Below are 16,046 nucleotides of genomic sequence, written 5' to 3' on the forward strand. Positions count from 1 at the left end.
GGGTGGATTGAGAGACTGAGAGATGGGAATTTCATTATTCGTTCAGGCTGTGTGGCCGTTTGGCTTTGCAATATACCAAGCCCACGGCCTAGCCCTTACTTCGATCGTCACCTTCCTCTTCTTCTTCTTGGAGTACTACTTCATGCCCCGACCCATTCTTCACCCAGAGACTCGCAACACATCCAAGCGCACTGATACTCGCGATTGCCCACCACCCTAACCCAACCATCCCCTTCTCCAATCCAAGTCCGAACCAATATCCTCCCGCCACCGGACCCAGTGTTCGCATCGCAGAGCTCACACTCTGTCCAACGCCGTGGATAGTACCCAGAACGCTAGGATGGGGGCTCGCATTGTTGACCAAAATGATGGAGGCAGGCAACGCGAACGTGCGCGCAGAGACCTGCAACGTAAGGACCGTCGAGATTCCAACCCAAATCAGTGCCCCAGATGCTGGCTGAGGCGGCGCGGTCGCCGACGGGAGTAAAGCGAGGTAGGGCGCGAGGAAGTACGCCATCGGAAACATGAGCAGTGAATAGCGGAAACACCGCATCAGTCCGAACCGCGAGTTTGCCCAGGGATAGAGCAGGATCTGCAGCACGAGGCCTACGATGCCGAGGATGGCTAGCGACGAGCCGAGAAGCGACGGTGAGAAAGACAGGCCGCCTGTGACGTGTATGGCATCAGTGCTTGTCTTTTGGTCTGTTGCGGTGCGTGGCGTGGAGAGGAAGATGATCCAGAGCCCGGAGAAAGCGCCCATGTGCAGGTCGAAGATTGCGACGCTGAGAAGTGTCCAGAGTACGTTTGGTGTCCAGATCTTTGCGAATGGTAATTGTACTGATTGGTACCCGTTTGAACCACGTTTCTTGGAGACGTTGTGTGGCTTTTGTGCGTCGCGGCTGCGCAAGACGGTGATGATGCCGCGGTACATGTCCGCCATCTGATCCATGAAGGAGCGATCGTGTCTCTTTGTGGCAAGCGTTTCTTCCAGGAATGCAACGACTAATCCAGCTTCTGTAAGGAGAAGTGCAGTACACAGCAAACTGGGCAGCGCATACGGAAACGCTTCGAAGAGACTTGACGCATGCGTGCCGCTGAACATGCCCGGGTAAGTCGACACAGGATGGACCAGGGCGCCACCAACAACCGGACCCAGAATATTGGCGACATTAAACGCAACCGGTAACAGCAGGAACGCCCTCGAGTGCCATCTCTTATCCACACTTTCCGCTACCATCGTCCTCGCTGCGCCAACAGTCCCATTCACAGCACCTCCAAGCACCCTCCACGTCACCATCTCGACAAAACTGCGACTAAAAGCCACACCAATGCAGCTCACGCTCGTCCCCAGAAGCCCGATGAGCAGCACCGTCCTCCGTCCAACATACGGAGAGTCTGCAGCGCGACCCCAGAGGATGGAAGTAACGATTTGCGCGAACGTGAAGGAACCCTGCAGCACGCCAGCTTGGTAGGAAAGGGATGCGGTTGGGATGCCGATATCGAAGGAGCGGAGTTGCTCGACCATGTAGGATTGGAGGGAAGCCATTTGCCAGAAGTCGACCAGTCGTGATAGAGCTAGAATAGCCAGCGCTCTTTTATTGGGCATGTTGAGCCATGTTGGCTCGACCTCCCTGAGTGCTTTCTCACTTGGACTCTCCACATCGTATGGGGGGCCATTCGGTTCTGTGATCAGGATGGTGGGCGTTGTGGGTTGGCGTGGGGATGGTAAAGGGAATTGTGTTGACTCTCGGCGTTGGTGCAGCGACCTGCGTGCAGCTGAGTCGACATCTGCAGAGGTGCTTTGTTGTCGTGTGTGGAAGTTGCTTAGGATCATTTTGTACACTCCTTCCTTCTATGGTGATTGTTTCGGATGGGATGCTCCTTCCGCAGTGGTTACTCTCACCCTTCAGTACAGACCATATATCTCGAATACAGGCCGATTGTATCTCGTTATGGGCGAGCAACCTCTAGGGAACTCCTGAGCATGAGCTGCCTTCTGCGCAGCAGCAATGTAGCCCGAGGCTGCCACGATGTAGTCCTGAAGATGCGGTAGAACGAATATGAAGTAAAGAGCCACAAGTATGAATGCGACCGCGTATGGAATGTACGAGACAAACTTGTCGAAACGTTCAGAAGACATATGGAAACAGATTGGAGAAGACTGGAAGTAGTGAATGGTATATGCTCGGAAAAGACGGCAGTTATCGAAGCTCGATTGCTGAAATGAAGCGATGTGAAAGGAAGATACAAGAAAAACGTGTACAGACAAGCCTTCATCCACATCGCTCCACTCCAGCGATACCCCAGCCTGTTGATGTTGCAAAGACGCGGCTGGTTGACAGGTGAGGCTGCGTCATCTGGGTGGGGGCGGCCTTCTGATGTTCAGGCAAGTGGAGACATCCTGAAACCCATTGACCGCGTTTGATCGACAAGGGTGTGTATTGAAAATCGTCAAGTGTTGTACGCGTCGTGTTCGGCCCGTCGCGCGTCTTCATTTTGATTGTTGTCAAATCCGGGGTCACGGCGCGGTGTGCACATCTGGCCACACGTGAAGTCGTAGGAACACAGCTGTTTGATTTGGCACGACAGGCGATATGTATTGGCGGTGTACACAGAGTGAGTATCAAGTGTTTGTTTTGTAGTTGCAAGATGCAGCGAGAGAAAACTAAAATGGGTTTGCGATGTTTTGCGCCTGTCGATGGATTCAGGTGCTGTCGGTCGTCTCCAACTTATGATACTCGGTATCCGACCGTCTGCCTCCCCCAACTCTACCACCCAAGAAGCCCGGTACGAATGACAAGAAATAGTCTTGTCCTACAGCACCGAGTCTAGCGATCCTCCTCTTGCCCAGCATGAAAGAGAGGCCGCCAGCAATGAGCAGTATCAAGGCTGCTGGAATCGTCAAAGTCGACAGCGACCACCCACGGACAGCGTACTTTGGAGCCGGGTAGTAGTTGACCGTGTTGACGCCTCGATCCTTTGTGTAGTTGTCGCCACGATCGCCGACCTCTGGCATCGTCTTATTGAAGATCTCGCCTTCTCGGAGAGGCAAGACATCATCGCATCCACGATCATCGCAGCCGAACACGATCAGGTCAGAAGGTACAAAGGTCTTCACGATGCTCGATCGCCCGTGCTTCAGCGGCTTGCGGTCAACATCCAGCGCCTCAGCATACGCCCAGCTCATCGAAGCCGAGAGCGTGTACTCTGTCTCAAAGCCGGTCTTGTTCGTTTTGCCGATAAGTTCCCAAGGTCCGGTCGCCGAGTCCGATGTGTAAAAGTTCCAGTGACGCACTTCCGTCGCACCATTCCAGCTTACATAGAAGACCATGTTCGAGGCTCCAGATCCAGTTCGTGAATAGGTCCACAGGCTTGGTGTAGTCAAAGGCTCGCCTTTCCAGACGTACTTATTGCAGCGATACATCATCACGTCGCTTGCCCGTTGAGCTACCTTTCCATACATCACGGCTTCACCGCTGGGCAGATGTTCGGAGAAGTAAGCGTGATCACCCCAACCAATCAAGACATTCTTTTCAGGCAGGATTTGCATATTGCCCTGCGATCCGGACAGAATGCCCTTCTCTTCTGGTGCTCGCCACTCGTGAAGCTTGCTTGCAATGCGTTCCACGTGGTTGATACCGATGAGCATGCCGCGCGACTCTGGATTCGTGATGTTGAAAGTGTTGCTTGCATTGTCGAACAAGCTGATCAACGTATGCGTCGCATTCTCTTTGAAGAACAGCGCATGGTGCTGGCTTGAGAAGTGCAGGTTCACGTTCTTGAAAGTCGGATTCGCGCCGTTGAGCTGCCAGATAACATGGCCAGTCACGCCCGAGATCTTGTAGACCGCACCCACATGGCGAGCAGAGATCAAGTAGTCGCCGTCCGCGTTCTTATCGATCGAGTTGATGTGGAAAAAGTCCCATGGTGTGTCTCTTGTCATTCCGTTTCCGCTTGTGTCGGTGCAGTCGATGCATGTGTATGAGAAGCTGGGAGCAATGTGGTCCAAGGCGCGCCACTCGAAAAGCAGCTCTCCAGTCTCAACATCGATTTCTTGGAACAGGCTGTCATGGATCCAGCCGAGGCCGGGACCAAGACCAAATGCACCCAGGTCGTACTGTCGAGGCTGGTAAATCGTGACCAGCGCTCGCTTACCACCATCGATCAAACGGAACTCATGCATGTCCATCTGAGTTGCAGCGCCGACAGCCTCCACAGTCTGCACGACGCGGTAGTTCTTGTTCATGATAATGCCATGTCCACGTGCCCACCCGTGATGCTGGTGCCCCTGGAAGAAGCAGATATGGTCTGCGCCCTGATACTCGCAGACATGAGGGTTATGGGCAGTTGAACCACCCATTGTACCTGCACTCGACCAGACGAGCTGCCCATTGTTGTCGTAAATATACGGTCCGGGGTCTGTGTTCCGGTATGGGGCAAGGAAGATGTAGCCTGGGGCAACAAGTTCCGGTCTGAGGATATCGAAGTTGATAATAGGAGCGTGTAGATCCGGTCGCTAGTGATGACGTCAGACGAATACTACAACGTCTCGTATTCGTGTGAACTTACCGATCGGAATATCGATGTTGGGGAAGTATTATTGTCCAGACCAGCTTCCACTGGGTCTAGAAGGACGAAGAGAGCGGCACAAAAGCTCGACAAATGTTGAAACGACAGCATCGCTACTCAGACGGCAACAGAAAGGGCAAGACTCTAACGGGAAGGGCAGAAGAAGATCTTGAAAACAGTATTCACTTCAGATGCTCTCCTGGCTGTACTTGATCCATGATGCCTGCTTGCAGCGCCGCAGCCATATCCTCTAGAACGCGTCTCCCTTCTGAGCATTGTGCGTGGTGGCATGTCAAAGCTTGACCGTCAGTGTCAACGAGGAAGCTTGCGTGTACCGTGGAGACGTTTCATGACTCTTGTGACAATGCTGATCTGCGCGGAACGTCGCGTTTCAGAAAGGCCCATGCTTCACTTGATGCTGATGGACACGGGCAAAATTGAACCCGTTCTGTCGTCGCGGCGTCGTCGGCTGGTCGTTCGGATGCTCGCCAGGCTTCCGACACAGGCAGTGCTCAGGAATTGATTGGCTTGTGAGCTGTTGTTGCGTTGTTGGTGCACGCGTTCCTTTCGCGCAAGTCGATGGCTAGAAAAGCGCGCTCGGAAAAGTGGGGCTTCAACTGCCGCTGCAACGCGCCAGCAATCAAGACTTATCGAGTCGACAGTGACGTGTTCGCGTATCGACGAGAAGGTGGGAATGCCGTCAGGAAATATTTGAGAAGTCATGAGTCAGTGGGGACGTGAACTGGGCGAAGACGACAGACAAGATCAAAGTCAAGGGAGAAAAGGTTCTGTTTCTCAACTACAGAGGATGTATGTGCAAAAGCAATGAACGCCGGGTTCGAAAGCTCCAGATCCGTCCAGAAATGACAACACCCTCAACTCCAATAACTCCAGTCGACAGCAAGAAATCAAGCGCGCAGGAAACCTGTCAAGGATGGAAGCTTGCCCCCAAGGCCAAGCTTGTGCATAGTCGCACTGGTACTCAGCACCGCCGCAATCAATCCACCGCCCATAACGAATCCGCGGAAAAGCACATTGCACATCTGCGCCCTGTTCCTCGCCTTGCACCGGTCGACGAAGCCATCTGTATCGTTGACATGCGGAAACTGCTTGCCCTTTGGAACAGGCACCTCGAGGAAATTGCACAGCGGCTCCCATCCCTGGCCCATCTTGTACTCGAGCAGGTTCTCTGGTGGCACAAGAGCGCGCAGCTCAGCGTAGTAGTCGTTGAAGACTTGCTTGCCGTACTTGTTGAAGTCGCCTTTGAAGAATGTGGACCAGAACTTGTGCAGCATGGGCTGGTAGAGGCCGGCGCCCCAATCCCATTGTGCGACGAACTTGAGTTCGAGATCGTTGGCTCGCCAGTCTACGGTCTTGAGTGTTGATCTGTTCACTGATCAGTATCTGTATGGGTGGACTCAGGGAAGGAAGGCCTTACGCATGCCACGAATCGACATCTCGTGTTGTGATGAGGACCTTCGCCTCGGGATACGCTTCGATAAGTTCTTTCGCGAATGCAACGGCAGGCCAGTCACATACAGCCTGGCAGTGGCCAAGTAGCTGATCCCACTGTTCACGGCCGAATTCGCCTTCGTTGTCGAACTTCGCTGCGAATGCGTCTTGCCACATCAAGCAGTCTGGTGGGTTCTCTACACTCGCAGACATCATGTGATAAGTGTCTGTGAAACCGAGCTCTTGGAGAGCGGAACGGAGAGCTATGTTGTGTTAGAGACGAAAGACATGTTCAATGCTCATATGTTAGCTCACAGGCTGTGCCGGTCCGCCCCAGGCCTAGAGCTAGGACACGCATAGGAACAACTCGCTTGCATTGCCTGCGGTCGATGTCTGTATCCGCTGTGAAGATGTCGGTGATCGGCTTGGGGGTATACGGTTGGTTTGCCATGGCGCCAGGCTCGAGTTTGAACTGCTATACGATACGAAGGATGAGTTCGGTCAAGGACTATGATGGAGAAGGCTGAGGCTGAATGGTCTCGAAACGCAGGGCAACTGGGTTAAAGTCCGAAGAGCATGATTCGTGCGCCTCTTCGAACTCACTCCATCCCATCCCCTCTATCTCCTCAATCTGAGTGACCGCGTGGACATCTTTGCTCTCGCCGTACGTGCACCCTGGAGGGCTTCGTAGATGCGTTCGTAGATAGACCATCCTGATGTGGATCTCAATTAGCAGACCCCGGTTTCGGATGCAGATAGATGAGCGAGAGCAAAGGCAGTGATGGGCGCTTGTATGGTACGTATTGTTTGACGTGTGTCAAAACAGATCCACTGACATCGGTCGCTCTGTGGGTATGCGTGGAGCCAGTCGGGTGGGATCCCTGCTCTTTCTGCGTCCAGGATAGCCTCATGTCAAAGTCGAACGCTCAGGCGCGCATGTTGGCAAGTTGATCATGTAATCTGGTGGGAAGACGCGTCCAATGTCGTTGTCATCGTCGTCGTCCTATGCAGCTGCTGTGATGTGAGGCATACCGTCTTTGCGTGCGAATGTGACATGCGCGTCTCACTCCTTACATGGCGAGACGTCCTCCTTAAAGGGTGCAGTAAGATCGATGTACCCCATGCCACACAGCCCGAGGTCCGTATGTTATTGCAGTGCTCGCGGTGGTGGCTTCGTGATGATGAGTTAGGTCGGCGCGTAGCAGTCAGCGCTGGGAGCCAGGTGATTGAGAGACGATTGAGGTCTCGTCGACAGAACGACGACAGAAGGAATCCGTCTGGAAATTCAGCTGCGAATGCGCCTCCTATGGATATATATCAGTGTTGGCACGTTATTTGATGCGAACATGTCGTGCTCCGCATCCCGGTTGCTGGGACGCGTCGCGATAGGCTTCTGCTTGGCATCATCAATCACAAGCAGTTCGACCCCGCTGATACGCACAGCAGCACTATATTGTCGGATGTTGGTTGTAGGTTCAATGGAATCTGTTTTTGGCGTTCGGGAAGGTAATACCAAAGGGTCAAGGGTATGGTTATCTGGTTGTTGTGTAGACACCATGCCAGAGAAAGTGTCGAGCAAGTGATAGTTTCGAGTCAAAAGGAGCAACGGCAACTACTTCAAAAAATCACAACAGGTCAACAACGACTCGGATCGACGTGAAATCAAGCCGAAGTGTTGAAAGCATCACCTGGAACCTACCACGAGGGCTTGACCACAGCCCGAACGATATTGACGGAGTTGATGAGCTCGGGCTGGGTTCGTTGGGCGACTGGTCATGTCCAACCGCCCCAGCCCTGGGGGTATTCACGACAACACGAAAGCACCAACGGCAGAGTAGCATTACGAAGGGTATCATTGTATTTATATTGTTTTTTTTTTTTCGATGGGCTGCATCGTGCCCCGCGCATGATGCGCACGCTTCGTACGAATAGATGCTGCCGTGGCGCCATGAGCGCACTGCATACGCCCAACGGAAGAATGTCTATCAAACGCCGTGATGTGCCTGACACGTCGGTGACCATCATAGATCGTGGCCAATGTCCCATGCCTGCGCCTTACGACTCCAGATACTCGTACAAACAACACCTCCCAGATGGCAAGCCAGCTAACGTTGAAGCTGCGCAGACCCATAGTAATCGAGGCGAAGAACCGCGGAATGAAGAACGGCAATACAAGGAAGCAGATGGCTTATTGCAAGCCCGCCTTGGTCATTTTCACTGTATGCGCGATTGGCTGCAAGATGCCCTTGTTATCCAGAGCACCAAGTCCCATACCCTTCGACCAACCCATCTTGGCCAACAAGGCATGTCCTCTGTTCTCAGGGCCAATCTCAGGCGCGTTGGCACCGACTGTCTCGCCGTCGCGGTAGCCGGTCGAGGGTTTGCCTCGCGCTCCTCCGAAACGAACGGTGGCGGACTTGCGTGGACGATCGCCCTTCTGCGAGAAGGTTGGTCCGGAGAGACGGTAGAGTAGACCTTTGTGGAGGATCGCCTTGTCGAACTCGTTGTCGGTATAGGTCCGTGTCCTCGTGGTCTTGGTGAGAACGATGAATCTATCGAGGCCATCTCCACGAGAGCGCGATGTGAGCTTGAAATGATCTGCAGCCTGATGAATGGTCGCACGTCGGGAGGCGTCCATCGGAGGTAAAGCGAGGGTTTGCATGTCGCCAACCAAAAACTCGCGCATCTCCTCGAGGACGTCCTCCATCATCAAACCATCCTTGTATTTGACCTTCAGGTTGGGTGCCTTGCCCTTCCTGCCGAGAAGGCCCTGCTGCCGTAGCTCTTCTCGTTCGGCCTTCTTCGTGCGCTTCTTTTGACGATCGTTCTCCCACGCATTCTGTAGTTGTTCGTTGAGATCGGAGTCATCAAGCAGCTCAAAGGGCATCTGGCCACGTCGGCCCTTCTTCTTAGGCTTCAGCGACGGGCGCTCAGTGTCCATGATATCGAAGCCGTTGTAGGGATCCATATCGAGCGCGTCTGCCATGGCGGAGGCGGAAGGGAAGGTAGGCTCGCGATTCCTTCGCCCGCCACGCTTTGGCTGCTTCCGATTCGATCGACCGACGTTGAGGGGAATGTAGTCGTCCGCGCGGGAGGATGCGCCGAAGTAGTCGTCAGCTGCGTAAAGCATAAGCTCGTCTGCGCCCAAGCCGAGCTCCTCTTGTTTTTGCAGAACTCGAGCGATGGTCTCATCATCGAGCTCTTCGTCTTCACCGAAGTCATCGTCATCCTCGTCGTCCTCGGAGTCGCTATCGTCGTCTTCGTCCTCCTCTTCTTTACCCCCAGAGTCGCTCGTGCTGCTGTCGCCCAACTCTGCCTTCTTGCGAAGCAGAAAGGCCTCCTCAAAGGCCTGGATCAAGTCTTTCTCAGCAGAACTCTGGAGGTAACCGCCCGGCAGCCAGCGAGCGTCGTCAACCACGGAGCCTTCATACACGCACAGGTACTGGACTCCGCTCTTGCGATTCCGCTTCGAGAGAATCTTAACAACGGTATCCATGACATCAGATGATGTGCTCATACCCTCAAGGTCTTGGAGCATGTCAGAGTCCCAGCTGTCGGTCGGATCTTGCTCGTCGCCTGCCTGACTGCCCGATGCCGACTCCCAGTCGTTGTGGCTCCCAGCGTCGAGATCCATTTCGCGCCGTGCAAAACCCGATGCGGCCATGAGGTCGCCAGTCAGGCCGAAATCTTCCATGTTCTGCATGTAATCATCCATGGCGGCATCGCGAGGATCAACGTCACCGGCAAGGAAAGCGTCCATGTCCGGACGATCCTCGACGGGCAACCACCCTATGCCCGGCTTGGACTTGTGCTCCCAAGGTGTTGTGGCGCCTTCCCACGCAGGCTTGTCTCCTCGTCGCTTCGCGAACGCATTGTCGGTAACGATGTCGGTATCTGACTCGGCGTCGGCGGCGGCGGCGACGGCTTCTGGCCCGGGAGCAGCGCTGAGAGCGGCAGGCTGAGAATCTGTGGGGGGTCAGTAAGGTAAACACGGACCGATGTCGACGCGCAACAGTACCTTTGACCCGAATGCTCACGTTGACCTTGGGCTTGACGTGCACGTCTTCGACCGGAACGGAAGCAGACTCAGCGACGTGGGCAGCGACTGCGCCTGCCTGTGCGTTGGCGTGCTCGACCGCACTGTTCACGGCCTCGGCGACTGCGCCTGCGCCTGCTTGCTTCTGTGGCAGAGGGCTCTCAACCCTCGATGCGGCGGTGGACCGAGGCGCTGATGTGTTGCCACGCCCCTGGAAGACAACCTCATCGCTGGATGCGCTCGAGGCCTCTGATGGTGCGGGCGAGGGGCTGCGAATCGCCATCTGGGCCATGGCTCTGGTGTTGTCCGGTGGCGAAGCGGACGAGGATGGGGAAGGCGCGAGAGACTCAGCGTCCGACTCGGAACCAGACCCCGTCACCGTCACCGTCACCTTCTCGCGCTCCTTGATGGTGCCTTCCAGCAGGCCGGCGCTAACAAAGTGGACAGGCATGTCGCGCAGCTTCTTGCCAGATTCGAAGGCGTTCTTGCGGTGGCCCAGGACGTAGCGCGCTTCGTCGGCGAGGGAGTACCTGGGCTTCTCTGCGGGCAGCGTGTCAGCAACCTGCGTTCAGAGCGCAGAGGGAGCGCGCAGGAACGTACCCTCCTCCTGTGGCCACGGGTGGAACGTGGAGGGCGTGCGGCGCGGCGTGTTCTTGGGGGTGTTCTTGGGTGTGCTCTTCGCAGAGCCCTTGCTCTTGTTCTTGCCCTTCTTCTTCCCCATGGCGGCGGTGCTGTGCAGGCGCGTAGACAGGTGGCGTGCGGGTGGAGGGAAGTGGTGACGGGAAAGGGACTGCGCGGCGAATACTCAGGTGCACGGCGAATGCTCAGGTACCCGCCGCGCTCAACGATGATGATGACTTTCCCAGTGGCGGCGGGGACTAGGGCTTATCGGCGCGTATCGTTGGGTTCGGCGGCGCTCGTGCTCAGGCTGGTCGCTGCTGGTCGGCGAAAGCATGGCACTCGCGAGGGGGAGGCAGCTGTGGGCGCGCATAGCAGCAGTGCATGCTGAACATGTAGCTGCTGCATGTCTGTGCATGTCTGTGCATGTCTGTGAATGCCAGCGCAGGCGAGCGAGCAGGACGAGCAGCGCGTTTGGCGGCTCGCGACGTGCTGTGACAGTGACACGAACAGCTGGACGCCCCTCCCCCGCCACCGTCCAGGCAGCATGACCAGGGCGCGAGCTGGGGAAGCTTGCCGCAACGCAGCTCAACTCCGCCCTTGACGACTGCAGACTGCACCTTGCTGCACCGTCCAGCGCGCACCCCCGTGGGCTTCTTGCACACCAGTTCTGCAGACCGGAGGGAGAGCACGCCCATGTGACGCCCCTCAAGGCCACCGCATTCCCGACCGACCTCCGCCTCCGCCTCCGCATCCACCACCGCGGCCTGCAATAGCCGCAAACCACGTCCACGCCAACATGAACGACTTCGAGCGCGTTGGCCGCAACCTCGTCCGCACATTCTACGATCCCCCCCCGACCAACGACTCCAACGACCCCATATGGCTGCTCGGCGAGCGCTACGACCCCAAGCCGCCGCCGCCGCCGCCGCCGCTCAACTCGACGCCTAGCGACACGCCCTCCACCACCCGCTTCACCGAGACGCCGCAGAACGAGCGCGGCGAGGACGAGAGCTGGATAACGACCAGCGTCGACGAGACCGACCGAAAGGAAGCGCCAAATGGGCAAGACCCAGCACAGTACGGCGGCTGGCCATCCTCGTTCCTCGATGACTTCGAGTCGCGGATATGGATGACCTACCGCTCCGGCTTCGCGGCCATACAGAAGAGCCAGGACCCCAAGGCAACAGCGACCATGAGCTTCCGCGTGCGCATGCAGAACCTCGCCTCGCCCGGCTTCACGTCAGACACGGGCTTTGGGTGCATGATCCGGAGCGGGCAATGCATCCTGGCGAACGCGCTGCAGATGCTGAGACTGGGGAGGGGCTGGAGGTGGCAGGACCATACAACAGATCCCACACACTGCTCTATTCTGTCACTCTTCGCAGACGATGCAAGGGCGCCCTTCTCTATCCACCGTTTCGTTGACCATGGTGCTGCTGTGTGCGGCAAGTACCCAGGCGAGTGGTTCGGGCCATCGGCAGCGGCGCGGTGCATCCAGGACCTGGCGAACAGGCACAGGGAAGCTGGCCTGAAGGTCTACGTTTCCGGCGATGGCGCAGACGTGTACGAGGACAGGCTGAAGCAGATCGCCGTCGACGACGACGGAAACTGGCAGCCTACACTGATCCTCGTGGGCACCAGGCTGGGCATCGATAAGATCACGCCCGTCTACTGGGAAGCCTTGAAGGCCGCTCTGCAGATGAAGCAGAGCATCGGCATCGCCGGGTAAGCAGGCAGCAGCACCATCCTTCTCACGCGCTTCAGAGCTAACACGAACACCCAGCGGCCGCCCGTCCGCATCCCACTACTTCGTCGGCACCCAGGGCAACACCTGCTTCTACCTCGACCCGCACAGCACGCGGCCCCTCCTACCCTACCACTCCCCACCCTCGCCCACTGCCAAAAACGATTCCAAACCCGACTCGCCGCTCGCAGCATCCACAGCCTCGGAGACCGCAATCACAGACTCGCAAACCACCATCGTCCCCTCCCCCAGCGAGGCCTCCTACACGCCCGCCGACATTGCAACATGCCACACGCGCCGCATCCGGCGCCTGCAGATCCGGGAGATGGATCCGTCCATGTTGCTCGCCTTCCTCGTGACCTCTAAAGAGGACTACGAGAAGTGGAAGGAGGGCGTGCAGAGCGTGCAGGGAAAGTGCGTGGTGCATGTGCAGGACCGAGAGCCGGCGCCGAGGGGGCAGGAGAGGGAGGGCGCGGTGGATGAGGTTGAGAGCTGCGACGAGGACGGGCTGCAGTAAGTGCTGCAGAGTGAGGTGAGTGGGTGCGTAGTGAGTGCGTGGTGCGTGGTGCGTGGTGCGTGGTGCGTGCGCGGTGAGTACTGTGGTGGGCGGAGAGGACTTGCAATGATATCACGACGGCAATGCATTTTTGGAGTTCGGGAGTGAGGTAGATACTCAATCGCACATGTCGGCTACGTTGCTGTGTGGCTTTACACCCGTGTTTGCTGATCGGTCTTGTGCACTCATCTTGGTGAGTTTTCGTGTCGTTGTATTCTGGTCCAGCAATAGGTTGTAGATAATTCTGGTTCGAATCCGGCATGTACCATAGACTCGATGTTGTCGCATACGTCACTAAGCCATACATGTCGAATGTTCAAGTCAACCTCACGGGCGTCTTTTATAGCATTGCAAGCCAGAGTGCAATCGCGCGTTTCCCTCCAAGTTTGAGCGTTTATTTGCGTCATGCCCTTTCAGCGCGCGCAATTGCAGGATCCGGGAAACTCGATTGCAAAATCCTGCAATGCTTGAAATGCCAATCTTCGGAAGTGTGGCGCGCTGGTTGGCGCATCGCATCTCGACCAGGCTGCTGATTTGCGCGATTGGGCGTCTGCAGTTTGGCGGCGCAATGACGCGGTTTGTTGTTGCACCACGCGACGCGTCAAACGCGTGGATCCTGTTCGGCTCGAGAAGAACGTCGCGTTCAAACTGCATGTCAGTACCGATGGCAAACCGCGATGAAATTTGAAGTGGAAACCAAGATCGAGAACCAAAGTCGAAGACAGGAGATGAAAGAAGAGGAAGTGAAGACGATGTGCGAATACTGGGAGAAGAAGAAAAATGAAGATGATGTGTGAATACTGAAAGAATTGATTCGTTCCCGTCTGCGTTTGGTATAATGTACAGACCCCAGATGATGGATCGTGTCAAACCATCATGACACGATGACGCATGGACAAGCAAACCGACCCATGATCACATTAGAAAATGACCCATGAACACCGTCACCCCGTAACCACCTTGTCGAAAGACAAGCAAAAGAAACCCAAAGAAGCAAACCATCAAATCAAGCGCTCTATTTGGAAGAAGAGTACTTGGTGACGGCCTTGGTGCCCTCAGACACGGCGTGCTTGGCCAGCTCACCGGGGAGGATCAGTCGTACTCTGCAAGCGGGTCAGCAAATGCCATTGAAGGCCGAGGACGGAAGAGGGAAACGTACGAAGTCTGGATCTCACGCGAGGAGATGGTCGACTTCTTGTTGTAGGCAGCGAGCTTGGACGCCTCGGTGGCGACGCGCTCGAAGATGTCGTTGACGAACGAGTTCAGGATGGACATGGCGCGGTTGGAGATACCGGTGTCGGGGTGGACCTGCTTGAGGACTGCGGACGCGTCAGAAAATTCCGTCTGATGAAACAGGACGATGCGATTGCAATGGGAGGATGCAGTCAGAGACTGCAGAAGATGGAAGACGCGTGCAGAGAACGCGCCTGGATGCACCGGAAATGGCAAACTCACCCTTGTAGATGTAGGAGGAGTAGGTCTCCTTCCTGGTCTTGGTGCGCTTCTTCTTGTCGCCAGAGGGAGCGGCGGTCTTCTTGCCAGCCTCCTTCTTCTCAGCGGGAGCCTTGCCGGCCGGGGCCTTGCCGCCGGTGGTGGGAGTCTTCTGGGCCTTGGGGGGCATTTTGGAGTGTTGGGTAAATGTGTGGGATTGAAAAGTGGTTGATAAAGCTGAAGCCGGCGTGCGATGGAGACGGTGAGTGCGGGTGGTGGGAGTCGAGATGGAGGGAGAAAGGTCGCTGTCGGGCGGGGACGCGCTACTTATGGCGAGCGCGCTGCGTGTTGTGATCCAGCAGCGGTCGGCGGGCCCGTGCGCAAGCTGCTTGCTGAATCAGAGCGGTGATGGAGGGGCGGGCGCAGCGGTCCCTGACTGGTGGGCTAAGCGAGGTGAGTGTGATCTTGCGCAACAGGCGGGCGCGCCCCAAGCTGCGACGCTGCCAAAGCTCCCCGGCGCGCTAGTCCGCCAGTTGATCTCGCGCACCACAACACGCCCGCGCCGTCCTTATAAGTCGTCGCCGCCCCCCACCAGCAGCAAGCAATCCATCGTCTCGACACTTCGCGCCCACCACACGCTCCTAGCCCTCTTCAGCTCCCAGCACTCTTATCTCCCAACTTTACCACCCAAACCCAAATCCTCTTCAAAATGACTGGCGGCAAATCCGGAGGCAAGGCCAGCGGCTCCAAGTCCAACGCCCAGTCGTAAGTCGCGCCTTCTCCCTCTCTGCCTTGCGCACCATCTCTGGTGTTTTGACTTTGCATTTTTGCATTTTCTACACCTGGGTTCGAGGCCTTTGACGCGTCCTGCATCTGCTTGACGCGTCTTTTTCGACCCACATGCTCCAGCTACATCATCTTTGAGCTTCATTGAGCTTGCTTGACCATTGTCTGACATTGCGCAGTCGTTCTTCCAAGGCCGGTCTCGCCTTCCCCGTCGGTCGTGTCCACCGTCTTCTCCGCAAGGGCAACTACGCTCAGCGTGTCGGTGCCGGTGCTCCCGTCTATCTCGCTGCCGTCCTTGAGTACCTCGCTGCCGAAATCCTCGAGTTGGCTGGTAACGCTGCGCGCGACAACAAGAAGACCCGTATCATTCCCCGTCATCTCCAGCTCGCCATCAGGAATGATGAGGAGTTGAACAAGCTGCTCGGCCACGTCACCATTGCCCAGGGTGGTGTCCTCCCCAACATTCACCAGAGTACGTCTCCTCTTCCAGCGCCTTCCACTTCCAATGCTAACGCGATGCAGACCTGCTGCCCAAGAAGACAGCCAAGCCTGGCAAGGGTCCTTCTCAGGAGCTGTAAGCGCAGTGTGCGTTTGAGTTCTTGCTTCATCGGTGTTTCTTCATGGGTCTTTTCATCTGCAATGATAATGGGAGTCTGACTGGGTTTGGGTTCACGGCTTTTCACGGGGTTATACCAGAGCTGTATATTAGCTGGTCGCATTTTGGCCAGATGCTCATGAGCTGAATCGAGCTATATCACTTCACTTCTCCATCCACCTCTCATCGTGACTCTTGGTTTGTAGGTTTAGCAGCTTGCTTTTACGGACATCCAGCCTGCCATTTTATCGAACAT

At 56.2% G+C, this 16,046-nt stretch overlaps 7 protein-coding genes across 7 annotated transcripts; 2 read left to right on the plus strand and 5 right to left on the minus strand.

Annotated features, from left to right (window-relative positions):
- Positions 1-88: 88 nt before the first annotated feature.
- BU25DRAFT_434254 (MFS general substrate transporter) lies at positions 89-1,606 on the minus strand (the record flags this gene model as incomplete). The annotated part of the gene is made up of 1 exon (XM_033708849.1): positions 89-1,606. The coding sequence occupies one exon, from the start codon at positions 1,604-1,606 to the stop codon at positions 89-91; it is 1,518 nt and encodes a 505-aa protein (XP_033557654.1).
- Positions 1,607-1,643: 37 nt separating this feature from the next.
- BU25DRAFT_434255 (uncharacterized protein) lies at positions 1,644-4,680 on the minus strand (the record flags this gene model as incomplete). The annotated part of the gene is made up of 3 exons (XM_033708850.1): positions 1,644-1,766; positions 3,008-4,516; positions 4,570-4,680. 3 exons carry the CDS (start codon positions 4,678-4,680, stop codon positions 1,644-1,646), a joined length of 1,743 nt encoding a protein of 580 aa, XP_033557655.1.
- Positions 4,681-5,393: 713 nt separating this feature from the next.
- Positions 5,394-6,773, minus strand: BU25DRAFT_179487 (uncharacterized protein). Its single transcript, XM_033700902.1, has 3 exons — positions 6,337-6,773; positions 6,008-6,284; positions 5,394-5,955 (listed from the first exon to the last, which is right to left on the minus strand). Exons 1-3 carry the CDS (start codon positions 6,470-6,472, stop codon positions 5,478-5,480), a joined length of 891 nt encoding a protein of 296 aa, XP_033557656.1. The 5' UTR covers positions 6,473-6,773; the 3' UTR covers positions 5,394-5,477.
- Positions 6,774-8,081: 1,308 nt separating this feature from the next.
- Positions 8,082-10,860, minus strand: BU25DRAFT_179519 (uncharacterized protein). Its single transcript, XM_033700903.1, has 3 exons — positions 10,658-10,860; positions 10,040-10,597; positions 8,082-9,987 (listed from the first exon to the last, which is right to left on the minus strand). Exons 1-3 carry the CDS (start codon positions 10,776-10,778, stop codon positions 8,210-8,212), a joined length of 2,457 nt encoding a protein of 818 aa, XP_033557657.1. The 5' UTR covers positions 10,779-10,860; the 3' UTR covers positions 8,082-8,209.
- A 417-nt stretch (positions 10,861-11,277) lies between these two features.
- BU25DRAFT_400974 (putative cysteine protease ATG4) lies at positions 11,278-12,939 on the plus strand (the record flags this gene model as incomplete). The annotated part of the gene is made up of 2 exons (XM_033704986.1): positions 11,278-12,403; positions 12,462-12,939. Exons 1-2 carry the CDS (start codon positions 11,475-11,477, stop codon positions 12,937-12,939), a joined length of 1,407 nt encoding a protein of 468 aa, XP_033557658.1. The 5' UTR covers positions 11,278-11,474.
- A 1,054-nt stretch (positions 12,940-13,993) lies between these two features.
- Positions 13,994-14,599, minus strand: BU25DRAFT_424968 (histone-fold-containing protein; the record flags this gene model as incomplete). The annotated part of the gene is made up of 3 exons (XM_033708316.1): positions 13,994-14,081; positions 14,138-14,297; positions 14,434-14,599. 3 exons carry the CDS (start codon positions 14,597-14,599, stop codon positions 13,994-13,996), a joined length of 414 nt encoding a protein of 137 aa, XP_033557659.1.
- Positions 14,600-15,042: 443 nt separating this feature from the next.
- Positions 15,043-15,953, plus strand: BU25DRAFT_414470 (histone H2A). The gene is made up of 3 exons (XM_033707294.1): positions 15,043-15,174; positions 15,375-15,667; positions 15,718-15,953. The coding sequence occupies exons 1-3, from the start codon at positions 15,119-15,121 to the stop codon at positions 15,771-15,773; spliced, it is 405 nt and encodes a 134-aa protein (XP_033557660.1). The 5' UTR covers positions 15,043-15,118; the 3' UTR covers positions 15,774-15,953.
- The last annotated feature ends 93 nt before the right edge of the window (positions 15,954-16,046 follow it).

The sequence above is a fragment of the Macroventuria anomochaeta genome (genome assembly GCF_010093625.1).
Source record: "Macroventuria anomochaeta strain CBS 525.71 unplaced genomic scaffold BU25scaffold_37, whole genome shotgun sequence".
Lineage (NCBI taxonomy): Eukaryota > Fungi > Ascomycota > Dothideomycetes > Pleosporales > Didymellaceae > Macroventuria > Macroventuria anomochaeta.

What these genes read in the sequence shown, in the direction of transcription:
- BU25DRAFT_179487 (XM_033700902.1), bottom strand. Translation starts at nt 6,472, where the DNA reads ATGGCAAACCAACCGTATACCCCCAAGCCGATCACCGACATCTTCACA. An exon ending in GGGGCGGACCGGCACAGCCT is followed by an intron (nt 6,285 to 6,336) that starts GTGAGCTAACAT and finishes AACACAACATAG; the next exon opens with CTCTCCGTTCCGCTCTCCAA. An exon ending in GATGTCGATTCGTGGCATGC is followed by an intron (nt 5,956 to 6,007) that starts GTAAGGCCTTCC and finishes ATCAGTGAACAG; the next exon opens with ATCAACACTCAAGACCGTAG.
- BU25DRAFT_414470 (XM_033707294.1), top strand. Translation starts at nt 15,119, where the DNA reads ATGACTGGCGGCAAATCCGGAGGCAAGGCCAGCGGCTCCAAGTCCAAC. An exon ending in TCCAAGTCCAACGCCCAGTC is followed by an intron (nt 15,175 to 15,374) that starts GTAAGTCGCGCC and finishes GACATTGCGCAG; the next exon opens with TCGTTCTTCCAAGGCCGGTC. An exon ending in CCTCCCCAACATTCACCAGA is followed by an intron (nt 15,668 to 15,717) that starts GTACGTCTCCTC and finishes AACGCGATGCAG; the next exon opens with ACCTGCTGCCCAAGAAGACA.
- BU25DRAFT_179519 (XM_033700903.1), bottom strand. Translation starts at nt 10,778, where the DNA reads ATGGGGAAGAAGAAGGGCAAGAACAAGAGCAAGGGCTCTGCGAAGAGC. An exon ending in CCCGTGGCCACAGGAGGAGG is followed by an intron (nt 10,598 to 10,657) that starts GTACGTTCCTGC and finishes CGCTGCCCGCAG; the next exon opens with AGAAGCCCAGGTACTCCCTC. An exon ending in CGTGAGCATTCGGGTCAAAG is followed by an intron (nt 9,988 to 10,039) that starts GTACTGTTGCGC and finishes GACCCCCCACAG; the next exon opens with ATTCTCAGCCTGCCGCTCTC.